The 15,893-nt window shown below is 37.1% G+C and overlaps 1 protein-coding gene across 1 annotated transcript in view; it reads left to right on the top strand.

The window, feature by feature from the left end:
• Positions 1–15,893, top strand: part of CCDC93 (CCC complex scaffolding subunit CCDC93) — a 51,594-nt gene that overhangs the window by 10,175 nt on the left and 25,526 nt on the right. The window contains exons 6-11 of the mRNA XM_075431198.1: positions 945–1,001; positions 5,899–5,999; positions 10,258–10,297; positions 11,376–11,468; positions 11,941–11,991; positions 13,032–13,118. Coding sequence (XP_075287313.1) covers positions 945–1,001; positions 5,899–5,999; positions 10,258–10,297; positions 11,376–11,468; positions 11,941–11,991; positions 13,032–13,118 — 429 coding nt within the window. The remainder of the gene's footprint in view (positions 1–944; positions 1,002–5,898; positions 6,000–10,257; positions 10,298–11,375; positions 11,469–11,940; positions 11,992–13,031; positions 13,119–15,893) is intronic.

The raw sequence follows: 15,893 nt of genomic DNA, 5'->3' as shown, positions 1-15,893 counted from the left end.
CTCAAAGTCGGCTCTTGTCTCTTTATATCCAAACTCCAAAATTTGTACTTGAAAACTAGATTCCTAAAAAACTTCATTCAAAAACTGAACTTGGGGAAAGACAGAGAGGGACAGGTTTGGCTTAAAAGGAAATACGCTTGTCTCTGTAAAATATGATTGCAGAGGAGCGAGAGGTGCAGTTTTATCTAGAAGTGTAGTGGTAAGAGTAATTTTGCACTTCTTGAGATACCTTGATTGCATTCCTTCTCATAATAGTCAGATGCTGCTCGCTTTGAAGTTACACACTTGGAATAGTGTTGTGATCCTCTCTTCTTCCTGTTCTGCAGTAATGATACGAAGTTTCCTTGGTGTAGACAGAGAGCTGGAATGAGCTTGAATTTGTGCCTGTAGTGCAGAGCGATTGGTTCTGTTCATGCAGATCCCAAGGCAATTCTATATTTAAAACCTAAAACTGAAGTTTTGTTTCTAATTCAGTAACAGCATTAAAGGTAGATGACCCTAGTATTGGGAAAGACAGCTGGATTTTACTAGCTTGGGGTGGCTTGGGCTTTGATTTTGTGTTTTTGATCATTTTTAATGCTTAGAAACTAAAATAACAGTAGGGAAAACTTCTCTTTTTCGCATTAAACCCATCCCAACTTCATTTCTTCATAGTGTAGTAAAGATTAGAGATGCCGGTAGTGGGCTGGGATTGCGCTTGTGTCAGGCACTGTATAAGCAGAGAGCTGAAAGACTGCTGATCTGGATAGAGTTTTGAGGACCTGCCTACCTGTCTGAAGAGAGAAGCAAATACTTTTATGTGTTACAGGGAATCACTAACATTTCACCAAATAATTGGTCAGCTCAGAAACTATTTGACAACTTTGTTTGCTAAACTCATTACAATGGTCGAGATTTAATCTCCATTCCTGGTATTTTTCATCATCTCTATTAATGTCTTGCAGGATGATGAATTTATGCAAAGAAAAGAGAAGGCGATGAAGACTGTTACTGATATCTTTGTAAGTATGTTAGATTTCTGTGATCAAGAAGCAAGTGGTGTTAGTAAGGAAATGGTGTTGGTTAATGCAGCCAGTCCTGGGTTTTCTCATGAGAAGGTCCCGATTAAGTCACATGTCGAGCTTTGTTCTTAGAACAAGTCTCAAATGACAACACATCAGATTGAAAACCTTTTAGGTGTGCATGGTGCAAGTAGATAAACCATATCAACTGCCTGCACAGAGAGCGTGGAGTTCCACGCTATCAAACAAAAAGTCACAAAGTAACCTACAGGCTGTTAAACCCTCAGCAGACTAAGTGTGTGTTTGATGCTATCAGCAGTTGGACTATTTATCTCAAAATTAATCAAAATGGCGGTGATCTCCATTTAAATGTCTGTGTTTCAGAATTTGGTTTTTTTACTTGTTGTAATTAGCAATGAAAATACACACCCTACTTCGGAAATGTTTTCTTCAAGTAACAAGTGTTGATTGGGAAAGGTGGTATCACTTGTGTTCTCCCCCTTCAGATGCACATCTTCTAACTCTTGGATAAACTATATTTTTTGAAAGCTTGTTCATGAACACTGCCGGGAGTGGCATGTAAAAGACATATGCTGTATCACTATCTCATACCTGAATTCAGATGCCCAGCTAGCAACATGACTTTCCGTCCTTTCTGTCCTTGTTTTCTAATTCTCCTGATTGCTTGTGACTGTCAATTCACTGCTTATGACTCCAGCAGTTCGCTGCTTTTTTTTTTTTTCTGGACCATCTTGATAAATTCACAGGTCAGCATTTGAGAAGGGATGAGAAATGTGGGTGGGCTTTGAATGGGACACTTCCAAGGCTCTTCAACAGATGGTGAAACCCCACTCTTCTGGGAGGATCAATGCTGTTTCAGGTAGCTCTAGCCAGACACCCTAAACTCTGAATCCGTGGATGGAGGTGTTAAGTGCCAGTATAATGAGCTATATGATAGCTTGCATAACGGACCAGACAAGTCGTCTTACTCTTTTGTCATGTTTTGGAGGTAGTTGTTTTTCTGTATTAATGACCTGAGTGCTGCTGAGCCTAATATGTGGTTGAATTACAGTGTATGTTTATAGAAAAACATTGCTATGAAGGTCTCCAGGTGATGACCAATGCAAATCCCTTGTTAATCTATTTGAATAATTACTCTTGCATTGAAAAATTCAATTACCGTCTCTAACCGTTGTTCCTGATGGTTTGTTTGGTTTTGGTTTTTTTTAATTATTAGCAGACTTGCAATAAGTCTTTTACTCTGAACAGCAATATTTGTCTTTCCACTGAGATCTGTTTTCTGTTTTACAGGTTAGTTCCCCTTGTAAATGGGTATTACTGTTTTGTTTGTACATCTGTATAACCCTTTAAATTGAGAGAGAATGCAAACCCGTGTAAGAATATAAATTCCGAATGTGTGTTTTATCAAGTAGCACTTGGAATTCATTCAGCTTCTGCTTATTTTCAATTTTCAGAATAATTGTCCTAATTTTTCAAGTGTTTGAAGTGTGTCCATAGTCTACCTGCATTGTCTTTAAATAGCAGTAAAGATTCTGTATCTAAATGGCTGATACCAGCCTTGTCACTGAAGAGATGGAAACAAAGTAGTCACAGTGCTGTTGAGACCTCAGTAACTAGAATTTTTAGTGCCATTTTAAAAAATATAGAAGATATTTGATTAACAGTGATGAAGGGATCTCTGATTGCTGAGGAGCAGAGGTAGTTTCAAGGCTTCCTTTTCATGTTCTATTTTTTTTAAGTTTATTCTATTTCATTAGGGCATTTATTTGTGAGAACTTGTCTGAAAAGAAGGAATGCAATCTACTTTCAGTGTGCAGTTACCTCGTAAATGTTGGTCCGTTCAAGTGGCTTGTCTGGAGTCCCATGGTGCTTGGTTGGGTTTCCTTTACATATCTACTTGCATGTTTTCTGAAATTGATTTTTAGAGCTTGAAGAGAGTGATATGACAAAGATGAAGCAGGTACATGTATGCCAGATTGGGTGTTTCTTTGCTGATTGAAGCCAGTGAATTGGTTTTCACTTGTCCAGTATATTAGGGCTGTTACTTTAAAATTCATAGGTCATGGTTCTGGAATCAGGTGTGAATGTGTCTTATTTCTGCAGCAAAGGGAATAATTCCGTATTCAGGGTCCAGGAATGAAACAGATAATGGAAAGCAAGGAAAACAAGGTACAGTTTTAAAAGCTTGGCAGTATTTTGCACCATTCAGCTAGCTTGTCTAAATACCTCTGAATAGCTGTCTTGCCTTTGAGCATGCTGGCTGCTCTCCCCAGTTTGGATCTATCTGCAGGGTTGATAAAGGTGTATTTTGTCTTCTCTGGATCACAGATCTCTAGTTTTTAGGTGCATCTTCATGGTAGATAAAGTTTTGACATTTGTTCATTACTGCTCAGGGTAGCATTAGACAAACACCTCTTGCTTAAATGTATGAGCTCTGTCAGGATTGTATCTTCTGCATCTGGCACCTGATCTTCTTAGCTGAAGATCAGCTCATGAGATCTCTTAAGGCATCAAGGCATAAGCGCAGTGTAGAAAACATACAGAGTGTGTTTTCAGGGGAGACAGTGCATGAGCGTTCCTATCTGTCCACAGGAACTGGAGGAAGGAGAAGGCAGCTGTTAGGTGAAGGCTCTTTTGTGGGTCACCTTTAAATCAATATGCATTGGAATTGGAAGAGAAAACCACTTTCCTAAAAGAGGACCAGGAAGTGTGAAAGATTAGTCTGTTGTCTGAATCCATGATTATAACTCTCGCCTGAGGACCTACTCTTCTCAAGGGGACAGTGCAGTGAGATTTATGGTCACGATCATGTCTAAAGGTTAGAAAAGGGAATATTAAATACCAGTAACGGTTACTGGCATAAGAACTACTGCTGCTGAAAGGTGACTGTCTAGTGAACTGAGATTATATTGCAGTGGTTTTGTTCAACTAATCAATTACCTGATGCCAAGACTAATGTTTATAGTATGATGCCTACATTTTGTATAGCACAGGTATAATATAGAATGCCACCATAAAAGCTATAATTACTTTTATGACTTACATTGCTTTTCTGTAGCTGTGAAAGTACATTTTGTGGGAGATTCTTGATCATAAAAAGCATTTTCATGTGACAGTCAAAAATGTAGCAGGATTTAATAGCTGGAAACAAAGATGACAGAAATTGAGATTAGAAATGAAGTAAAAATTGCAAAAGGTAGCTGACAAATTCAGGAGAAACTTGCCAAGGAGTACTGTCTATTTTCACTTGTTTGAAATCTCTACTTTGGGATTACATGTCTTTGAAAAAGATTGAAAGCTATTTCAGCAATGTTATGGTGCAGGAATTGCTTGTTGAAAATAATAGTTTGTGTTGTACAAAAAGTCAGATCAAGCAAAAAATAATCTTCCTTTTTATTTTCTTTCAGAATCTTTGCAATTTATTGCATTGAATCTTTAGTCCCATGTGAATAGGATTTTCTGAAGTTAAATGTATATGTGGAAAGCCCAAGCTCTGATTTCAACTTTTGTTTCTGTAATGTATTTATTCTAAGCATTCTGAGCCTGACCCTCAAAGGATTTAAAATACGTAAATGTAAAACAGACGAAAAGAGGGGGGGGGGGTGTTCCTTTTTGATGCTGATTATTTGTTTGTGATGATGAAGTTTATCTCTGCTGTGATGAGGGCTAGAATTCCATTTCAGAAAAAGGAGAAGAGAATATGTCATCTAATTGATTGAGGGGGACACTTTTCAAAAAATATTAATTGGAGTAAAAAAAAAAAAATAAATCTTTGCGATCACAGGTTCTTGTTTAGTGGTTTTCAATATCCTTACTGGCGTGACAGCGCTAAATACTAGACTTCAAGTAACTTCAAAATCTTTGGTCCAGCAATAGAAATGTTGCATTGTGGACTCACTGCCCCCTGGTCTTTCACCAAACACAAAAATAATTCCAGTCAAAGTAAATCTTATCTTGGTTCCAATTTCTGATTTGTGGGAAGCTGAGGATCTCATGATTATTTTTTGTTTGGTTTTGTTTTTGGGTTTGTTTTGTTTGTGCTTGAGGTAGAATAATTTTTCTAATGTTGTTATGTAGATTTTTATAGTGGCATAGTTGATCTGTATGTAAGAAGGAAGAAAAAAGCTACTTTAGTATGAACCATATTCACAGTGTTATAACAGTTGCATCTGTGTTAACGATCAGGATAGTGGCTCTGTCCTTTTGTGTCCGTTTTGTTTTTAAAGTGGAAGTAGCTCTGTCAACACAGAAGTCTACTTGTGAATCCTTGTTTTGTTTGACGAGCCGTTTGTTGTCCAGCTATGGGATGACATTAGGATGGCATGAGGTCAAATGATTTTCGTACCAAACTTCTGAAGACATTTTTGTTCCTTAAATTGCGATAAAATCTGCTTTAGTTCCATTGTAACCTGAGATCAGTTAGTAGATAATAATTACATTTAAATATCTAATAAAAGATCAAAAAAGTCAAATTAAGTCACAAAGGAGCTAACATTTCTAGACACTGGCATTATCAGCTAAATCATAGGGCTTTTTTTAACAGATGTTGATTGTGCTAGTTTTGACTCTTCTTTCAAATGTGGTGGAGGAAATGGGTGAAGAAATCATGTTTGTTGTTAAATACCCATTTATAATTTTTTTTTTTTTTAAACCTGGGAAGACAGTCCTATAGTAAATTATTTAGAAGTAATTTCAGTGATTTTATCATGTAATTCCAAAAAGAGAAAGCTGAAGGTTATTTATCTGGATAGTTATGTTGAGTTGGAAAGCAGCCAGTGGTATCTATCACTCTAGATAACAATTATTCATTTATTTTAGAAAAGCCTTTAACAAGCTCTAAGAAAAGCTCTTTAACAATTCATTCACTGTCTTACAGGAGGTTTACAAACCCCAGAGGAAATACAAACGTCAGAAGGGAGCCGGAGAACTGCTAGATGAGGAATCAAAGGTTCATGCTACGCTTCTGGAATACGGCAGGTGAAAGGCTTCATTTCATTGGCCATGGGTTTTGTATTGTGTGTATTTAGACGCATTCCATACAAAATTTGGATTGTGGGGTTTTTCTTCCTACTACTTGAGAATCAAACTGTTTCACATTTACTCCTGTTTGGTCTCAGATTTTGTTTGCTTACCCTGTAAATTCTCTGGGGACTGGAAAGTCCTTCTATGTATGAACAATGTTTTGTGCAATGGGAGCCCAAGCTCTGACTTTATGCTGCAGTAGGGTATGGGTATTTAAGATATTTGTTCTTTGCTTCTTAAAAAGGGCTTAAATTCATGAAGCTTCTAGGTAGCGTCTGTCAATCAATATTGCCTTTTTGCAAGCAACCACTAGAAGGTGGGGAAAAAAAGGAGCTGAAGTTGTTATTGCTGCTTCTTGTAGTTCTAATGTCGTTGCTACATCAGGAGGCTGAATTACTGTGCTTTTTTTTCTGCTTTCTGCAGACGTCCGTACAGAGCTGAACTTACCAAGGTTTGCACTTACCCATTACCTTTGAAAGTGCCTCTGTTTTGCCGAGAGCTCTCCAAACACATAAAAATAATGTTACAGAGTTTCTGTTTCTATTTCCAATTTTTTTTTCATAGTTCAGTGATATGGACAGCTTGTGTGCTGTCTGAGCTCTTAATACTCAATGAGTGCAAATGACATTTGAATTTGTTTTTGTATCTTCTGTGGCGGCTTCTCCCCTGAAGCCATAGATGGTGATTTTGGGGGTTTTCTTTGGTCTCCTTATTCTGAGTACCTTCCTTTTACCCTTTTTATGCATTTGTCTAGACACACAGTTGAAATCAGCAAGTGTCCTGGTTGCAGATTGCTTATAATCTTCCCCTTTCATTCATGGTGGTGTTTTGTGAGGACAACAAGGACATAGTAACATCTTTCAGCTTATTTTCCGTTAAAGTGGGATGAAATCCTCTGTGTGTTACTAGTGGCATGAAACTACTGGGAGATACCTGGGTGTTCTGTTACTAAGCAGAGCTCTTCTGAAGTTGCACAAACTTTATATACAAATGGTTAACTGTAGAACTTTTCCCTTCCTTCCACCACCAGTGGAGTTCAGTGCAGTTATCTGACGTACAGCAAGCTGATCTAAAAGCCTAAGATGACTGGCTGCTCTAATGAGCTTAATCTGCTCAAAAGACAGAGAGCTACAAGGAGATATAGTGCCTCTTCTATATATGTTTAACATATATAGACATACATATATTAACAGCTGATTTAATAACACAGTTAGCATTCCCATCTTCTGTGGGCTGTAGTCTTGAATGTGGACTTTTTTTTTTTGTAATGGTAGTAAGACGTTAAGCTTGCTTTAACCTCATTCATTTGAGAGTCCAATTCTTTCTTCCCCAATGAAAACTGAATTTGCAAGTTGGTGAGAGTGTCAGGGATTATTCCGCTTGGCGTGTGGATTTCTTCCCTGACTCTTCAGGGGAAGACAGGCATGCTGAAGACATGAGATTCAGATCAGGTCATTGATACCTCATCAGTGCTCACAATGGGAATCCAAAGAGCTCTTATAAAAAAAAAGAAGCGGTGTACTCCTTTTCTGTCTACTTATGGTTTCTTGTACTGTTTCAGTGTTGTTACTGCATATTTGGCTCAGTAGACGCAGAAAGAGTATAAAATAGTTTATGCAGTGTAAGGGAATTTTTGTGTCTGATTTTTCTAGAATAATTTTAGTGTTTTTTTTTTTTAAAAGGTAAAACTGGAAATCAGTATATGGCTTTGAAATTGAAATAAACACGTTTTCTATAGATCCCACAAATTGTTTTAGCTTTAGGTACTGTGGAACAGTTCAGACCTAAGTAAAGCTCATTTCTGCTGGAAAAACAGATAAATCTTTAATACAAAAGCAATTGAGATGGAGAAAGTTGAAGTACAGAGGGAGGAAGTAAGAACAGAAAAGTAGGAGGCCTTGAAGATATGAGAGAACTGCTCTTCTGCTGTATAGTGTGCATCAGTACCTGGATATGAGGAGTGGTTTGGGACTAACAAGAAAGATGACCAAGAGCTTGTGAATTTTGGGAATGAAAATGCCTCTTCAGGGTAGTATTTGTTGAGATGATCTTGATGACATTACAGAGTCCTAGCAGAAGAACAAATGGAGAAGAGGTATTTGGTCTTTTAAGGGCATGGAGCATGACAGAAGACTGGCTGTACTGATTATTTAGATTGGTGATATGAATGAAGGACAGTACTTACTAGAGGACAAATACAGTTAGTTATTTGGTGTGAAAAGCTTAACACAAATTGAATACAAGTGGGAGAAATTTAAGAAAGTTGCAAGATTTGAATGTGTTTTGGTAATGCTTTCATAATGAATTCTCAAAGCATAAAACTCTTGATCAGAGAAATATTTCTGATACAGTGCATTAATAAAGAAATCTGAGAAAATGACAGTAGTGAGCCACACAGATGTCTAGTTCATGTGTTTTGGTAAGCAAACTCTTAAGGAAGATGTCTGCTGTGAATCTAGTAATGAAATAACAAGAGTACAAGGACTCAGAGATACGTACAGAAATCTGAGAGGGCAACAGGGATTACTGTCCACTCTTGAGTAATGTTAGGGGAACTAGAACACTGCTGAAAAAGGCAAATAGTAAATTTTTGGTAGATTTAGTAGAGTTGAGTGTTTTTAGAATTCAGATAGTTAAAGTGAACCTTTCATTCTTTTACTGCATGTAAACGGCAGTTGTAGAGGATTTCTTTTATTCCCAAATGCCCCTTCGTTATCATAGAAATGGCTCCTTTAAGTGCACACTAATAATAAAATTTGATTTTCTCAGCCCAACAAATAATATAGGGTCTTGCAATGTCCCAGTGCCAAATGCAGCATTATTCAGATAGTGATAGATAGTGCCATATTCTAAATTGTTTTTTGATCCTGTGGCCCCTAGCTTCAAGGTTATCACAAATAAGCTGGAATGTGGTAGGCCAGAGTCCGGCTTGAGAGTGGAGTGATGCCAGTGAGCATCTTTCCACACAGTTTCATGGTCTGTTTCAGCTAAGGGCTTGCATTGCCTGATCTTTGCGTATTATCAATCAGTTTTCAGCAAAGTACAAAGTCAGTTCCTGTAACAGATGTGAAATGTTAAGCCTGGGAGGCATCTGGGTTCTCTGTTGATATAACATATGGTTACGTTTTTGTTACTGCTGTTCTGGTGCAGTTCATTACTTGGATGCAATTATTGGTGTGAAAATAAAATTGTGCTCCTACAAAAAGCAAGAACAGATACACGATAATGGCAATACCAATTACAAATGCTTTTATACTAATACAAATTCATGCATATTCTGTGTGAGGGTAGTGCTCTGCCACATTCTTTGTACTGCTGAGCTTTAAAATGCGGAGAAAACAGCGTTGGGGGATTCTTGAAAACTTGGTGTTATGTTGTAATAGAATATGACTGAATTTACCTCTTAAGTCTGAGTGTTGAATAAATGGAGAACTGGTGACAATTGATACTGCTGCTGAGGATCACTTAACTTTTAGCCATAAAAGGCTTGTAAGTGGTCCTGCTTCTGCAGCAGTTAAGGAGTTAAACAGTTGTGGGTGCCAGTCAATCAGGAATATCACTTTTTTTCACATCTGTGTACGTGCTGGATTTAGTGCTTTGTAATACTGAATATGGTTGTTTACTCATATCTAAAATTTCTTTCTGCCTGTTTTTTCTTTAAGATAGTATTTCCAAACTAACAACATAACTCAAATGTCAATTTTTCCTCTCTCTCAAAAAACCCAGAAGTATAAACATTTATTTGAATATGTATTTAAAGCTCTGAATGCCATGCTTCGGAAGAAATTGAAGATTCATCAAAGGTCATGAGCATGAGTGGTTGTCTGGGAGCAGAGATTGCACTGACAACTTTCTAAGGCCTTTCCAGAATTCGGGAGTATGCAGCTAGTAGCTGGAGGATTAACTTCCAATGGAATGAGAGCATTGCTCTTTCTTTTTGAGTTTTACATGACAATATTTTATGAACAGTCTAAATTTGCAGATCATAATGAAAGGAGTAGATGGAGCTGAAATTATTTGGTGAATATGCTGCAGTGCCTGCTTATTTAGTTTATATGAAGCGTTCCAAAACTTACTGGAACCTGTCTGTTGGTTTTGTTAAGTGATTCAATTTTAGTGCATTTCTTATGTTGAAAACTGTTAGAAACTTACCTTGTTGTTTACAACTTCCACAAATAAAATTATTTCTTTTATGTTACTGTTGTTCTTTTAGGAGATATGGATTTAGCAGACAATCAGGGAAAACGGAACAGGTAAAAATATACTGATTTTAAATATTCATATTGTGGGAAGAATTGCGCCGTTTTTGTTGGAGTGTTGGTTACTGTAAGATCCTAAAGGAATACAACAGAATAAAGAGCTCTGACTTCTCTCTTAAAAATGGCTAACTGGAACTAAAAATCTGCGTGCAGTGAAAGATGCAATTGATTACTGTCTCCTTCTTTTTTAAAGCATTTTCTACATCTATACTCAAAGATCACATTTTGCAAATATTTTTCTCTTAGAGAGGGCGTTTGGGTGTTTTCTTTGTTTCGGTTTGTTCTTTAATGTGAGGTGATGAACATATGCTGTCTGTTTAATGAGCATCTTTTAACTAAGTATTCCATGATGTGATCATTAAAGAGTTTTTTCTTTTCTCTTTTATAAAACCATTCAGCTAGGTAGGAAATTTTGTAGGCATTTAATACATTACAGGTTATTTAGTGTGACAGAGAAACATGATACCATGCCATAAATACATCATAGTGCCTCTTGAAAAGCAGCATCCTTGCTGTGCTTTTGATGATTATGGAATCGTAAAATGTTGTTGTCGGAGTATTTGCAGTTTTATTATTTTGGAGCAGATACTACTTTGGCTACAAGCTTTTATTAGAGACAGAAATAATGAAGAAATGCATTAAGCATATCATGGACCCAGCAATACACTGAGTATGTTAAGGTTGTGCTTCTTTATTATCTCAATATTTTGCATATAAATTTAGTATTTAAATTTTTATAAATGGAGATATTACCAAATTTAGACATAGCTCTTTTTTTTCCCCTCAAAGTGACTGCCAGGCTGCAGTCATGTTTATTATAAAGTTCATTTTGTTTCTTCAAAAATTTTACTGACTTTGGAATATTGTGTATTAGATGGTCATCGTGTTTGTTGTGTGAATTGAGTCACCAGTAGGGGAGGAGTGGCGTAAATTGTAGTGCGAGGATGTTCCAGTAGCTAACACGTATTCATAAAAACAGGATAGCTATATTCCAGTTTTCTCCGTGTTGTCTTTCTTAATGCTTTACATTACTGGAACTAGATAAAATATTTTCTTAATTTTTCTTTAAAAGGCTGAAGATAAAAAAATTGCACTACCTCCAGGGCTTGCAGCAGCAGGAAAAGCTGAGCCTTGCGATGAAGATGACCTTCAGGCTGCTGAAGAGGTGTGCCATGTACACAGCAGGCATGGATGCTACTAACTTGGGGGGAGGGCAGCAGATATCACTGCCCAGTCGTTCTCTGCAAGAAGGGAAACTTCCATGCTTAGCTGAAGTGGGAATTGCTTCCCACAGGGGAATGTGGAACCTGAAACTGATGCACAAAATTAAATGTTTGTTGATGTGTAATACCAAAAATTTCAACTTTTGTTTTGGAGTCTGAGCATTTTCAGGAGGTCAGTTTTTGGTTGTTAGTGGGAGCTGAATACTCTGAGTGAATCTATACTGTTACAAGGATTTTTCCTTTGTATGATAACTTTAGCCACCTCTTCTTTAACTTCTGTAGACTTACTGACATGCATTAAAATGCGCATGTTATGTCATACTAACTGTATACATTTGTCCCTGTCACTAGGCAGAAATAAGTTGCATAATGAAAGGTAAATTGTTATGTGTAATTCCTCATATTTTGCCCTAGCTTCGCATTAAAACTCTGATGACTGGAATGGCTGCAATGGCAACAGAAGAGGTAAGCAACATTTAAAACCAGTACAGCTTTGTTTAAATTATGGTTGGTTATGGCAATTGTTCCTAAAATTAGTTAATGGTGAGTCTGAAGTCTTAGAATGACTGCATTTAAATTTTCATGAAGGGAGTCAAGAAAAGATGGTTGAATTGGGAAGACAGTAATTTTTGCAAGGCTGATGACTGAATAATTTGCCTTGAAATGATAGAAGCAGTAGAAGTAAGTGCCTCATTCAACTGGTTTCTGCAAGGAGAATTTCAGGAGAAAAACATCACTGTGCAGCTACCCAAGATGCAGTATGGTCATATTTTGTTCATCTTGTGAAGATATCCAGAGGAGTCATCATTTTGCTGGGGAGAGTGGAGTAAAATTGCATGTGTTTTAAGGTGTTTTTCAAAGCACTACTAAATATTTATAAACAACACCATGAGTGTAAGACACTGAAAATACTGGATACGTATCTTTTCAAATTCTTAGTTGTTTATAGTCATTGATACAATGGAAAGACTGATTGAAAATTCTTATATTTTGGTTCCTGGGTGAGACGACTGGGGAAAAATTCAGTTGTTAAACATTGTTTGTATTTATGCTGAAGTCACAGGAAAAAAAGGTAGTAATTAGTCTAATCTCAAAGCTGATTGACATGCTTTCTACTGAAATCCACTTGATGATTGGTTTTTTCCACGCATCCAATTTGAAAGATGCATTCTTTCACACATCTGCATTCTTACAGTTTCACTCAAAATGTGGTCTAACAGTGAGTTTTATTACTGCACATGCAAAATTCAGTATACAGAATACAATTACAAGTTTTTGAAAATCTGAATTCATATTACGACTGTTGTTTGCTAAAAGGCTGTAAGTGAAAAATTTACATCAGCATTTAGGGGGTGGAATGTTTCTTGGTCTTTTTTTGTGATTAGACATTTTTAGCCATTGTAAAAGTTTTGTACATTTCTGTTAAAATTAGAACTTGGGGAAATTGCCATGTGGAAAGCACAGGCAGTTCCAAAACTCCAAACATTTTCTTGACACAATTGCAGGGCAAGTTGACAGCAAGCACAGTTGGCCAGATTGTTGGACTCCAGTCAGATGAGATCAAGCAAATAGTGTCAGAATACGCTGAAAAGGTGAGTGTGTTACTCGATTGTGTTTTACCAAGTCATGTTTGATAGCTTGTTAATTTAGGCCTTAAGCTTCCAGCTTAATTGCCATGATTCTCTTGAAACAACACTGTTTCATGTATGCTGTGGATAACAGCACAGTCAGAATTCAGGAAAGTATTTGAATGAGATTTAAACAAGCGCAGGCTTTTGGTGCCATAGTACATATTCCTGAATTGCATTCATGAGCAGTTGGGGTGGGGTTTAAGCAGGTGCTTAAACATTTTCATGAATAAAGAAGGGCCTGAGTTGAAGTCTGTTCAAACCACAGGTCTAAACTCTTAATGCATTTTAAAATGTTCAGTGTTAACCACAGAAATACAGGTCTGTGGGCCTGCTCAGAGAAAAATCTAGGCCTCCTTCACTCAGGTTTTCAGACACTGGGATCTTGCTTGCACTGGCCTCCAATTATCAGTCATGCCCTGGATCTCTCGTTCTGAATCTAGTATCATCAAATCCAAACCTTTGTTGCTTTTAGAAGTCAAGGCAATTAACTGTGTATATTAGCTCCATTTATTGTGTTTGACTGTGATTGTTTGTACAGTAATGTGAAAAGAAAATCTGGGTCTTCAAGCAATTAATACATACAATACATCACTGCCAGATATGAGTTATAGGTCGCACTTATTTGTCGAATAGTCTTCTCATATTTCTTCCTTTTTGTTGACACATATGAGGTATGGAGCTTTCCCATTTGGGAGATAAACCCTATAACTCAACAGAGTCTATAGCAAATTCTTGGCCTTTCTTTATTATAAAGGACTGGACGAACAGAAGCCCAAGGGTCATATTTCAATGTTACATTTCTTCTGTTCTGAGAGAAGGCAGAAGGACCTTGACTATTATAGCAGAACAATGATTAATACTCTGGAAAGTAAGAACTGATTCAAGTCAAACCAAGAATATATCGCTTTTCAAATCTATTGGATGTGACCAACAATAACAAAAAGTTCTGTGTGTACATGCATGCACCAGGAAGAGAGAATTAAGAATGTTATCAGTTTATCGAAGCATCAGTAATGTTTGGATATAGTTCTAATAGTTTTAACCCCTTGTAACTATACATGGTCTGAAGAACACAGCAGTGCTTATTTGCCTACCAGAGTCTTAATAGAATCCGTAGGCCCAGTGAAGATAGCTGGGAAACAGAATTCTCGATCTGATGTTGCCATGTGCCAGGAGCTTTCTTACAAGACGGTATTTTTGTGGAAGATCAATGTGTACGGTTTTCTGCATTTGCCCCTCCTATCTGCTACTGCGTGAACTTGTTGGGTAAACTGGAAGGGAGAGTCTAGTGTCATTCCTTACTTTCTAAAAATCCTGGCAGAAAACTATTAACATGGCTTTTATTTGCCTGTTCATCACCAGCTTTCAAGGCCCATTATTCAAAGTAGCTTTGATTTTACTGTATTAGAAAGATTCTTCATCTCAGAATTTACAAGTGTGGTCACATATAACGAGATGCTTTACTAGGAGCAGAATAGGAGGAAAAGCTTGTTCCCTGCTAAAATGAGAGAGTGACTAAAACTAGCAAAGTACTGTCTCAAAACTACGCCCTTGAAAAATGCCTGAAGGAGAGTCCTCTTCAACAGCTGTAAATGCTGTTTCCAAGTTTCTTACATCTTGAGAAGTTAACATGGAATATTTTTGGACTTTTAGAATCTATGTCAGAGATTATGATGCACCCTACGCAGTCAATTGAAATAGCATAAAATAAGCATTTCAACCATTTAGTATGGTTAGGGGTTGTCCTTCAAGGAAAATACTAAATGGGATCTTTTTATTTTTTTTTTGTTTGTGGAACCCCCGAAAGGTAAGGTGAGATGCAGTGATTTTTATCTTTGGGTTCCTGAGCCTCGGGAAAGTGTCAAGGAAAAATGACAGCAAATTACATTGAAATGACTGCTAAAGATCTGAGTGGAACTCGACTGAAAACAGATACGGGGGTGGAGATTCTTTTTGTTTTCCCAGTGGGCTTCAGACAGTGGACTTCAAACTGAGTCAACTATGATGGGGTTAGTCACAGATCTAAACCTCTGAAGTCTGTTTGGTAGTAGGAGATGGTTGAACATGAAGAGATAAACAAAATTGTTTACTGCTGCAAAGTTCGTATTTTCTACAGAGACTCTATTTTTAAATTTTTTTTAAGAATGTAAACTTTTGTAGGCTAATGATTGAATTTCTTTAATTGTTGGAACATTTATAGCACTAATGTGTGTGAGAGAATCTCATTACAAAGAATAACATTAATTGCATATGTTTCCTTCTTCCTTCCCATTTAAAACTTTTATATGTGAACAGTGGGAGGCAGGCTCTTAAAATCTAGAATTAGCCATTTATTTTGGCTACCAGTTTGTGAGCTGCCACAGATCAGTGATCCTCATGCCTAATTAATGTGGAGTTTTAACTTAACAAATTCTGTCATAGAAAATGAGGCTACTAACACTTCTTGTTCAACTTGTTTATTTAAATAGCTAAATCTTTTTAGGGCAATTGAGTGGTAGCTGGGAACGGGGGAAAATGCAGAAGCGAGTCTACACCTGTCAGCGGTGGGGAAAATGTGTGTTAACAGAAAAGCTGAAGGATGTACCCACAGATCCCTTTTTGTCAGTGTAATTTAAATTCTTGTTTTGAGATAGAGTAGCAAATTGATAAACAGAGACAGTAGTGCTCAGATACAGCTTTCTTAAATTGTGTTCAGAAGGCAACCGCTGTTCTGTCTAGGTAGAGACCAGGTGACAA

This window comes from Opisthocomus hoazin, chromosome 9 (assembly GCF_030867145.1).
Source record: "Opisthocomus hoazin isolate bOpiHoa1 chromosome 9, bOpiHoa1.hap1, whole genome shotgun sequence".
Lineage (NCBI taxonomy): Eukaryota > Metazoa > Chordata > Aves > Opisthocomiformes > Opisthocomidae > Opisthocomus > Opisthocomus hoazin.
This window is presented reverse-complemented; position numbering and strand designations above follow the sequence as displayed.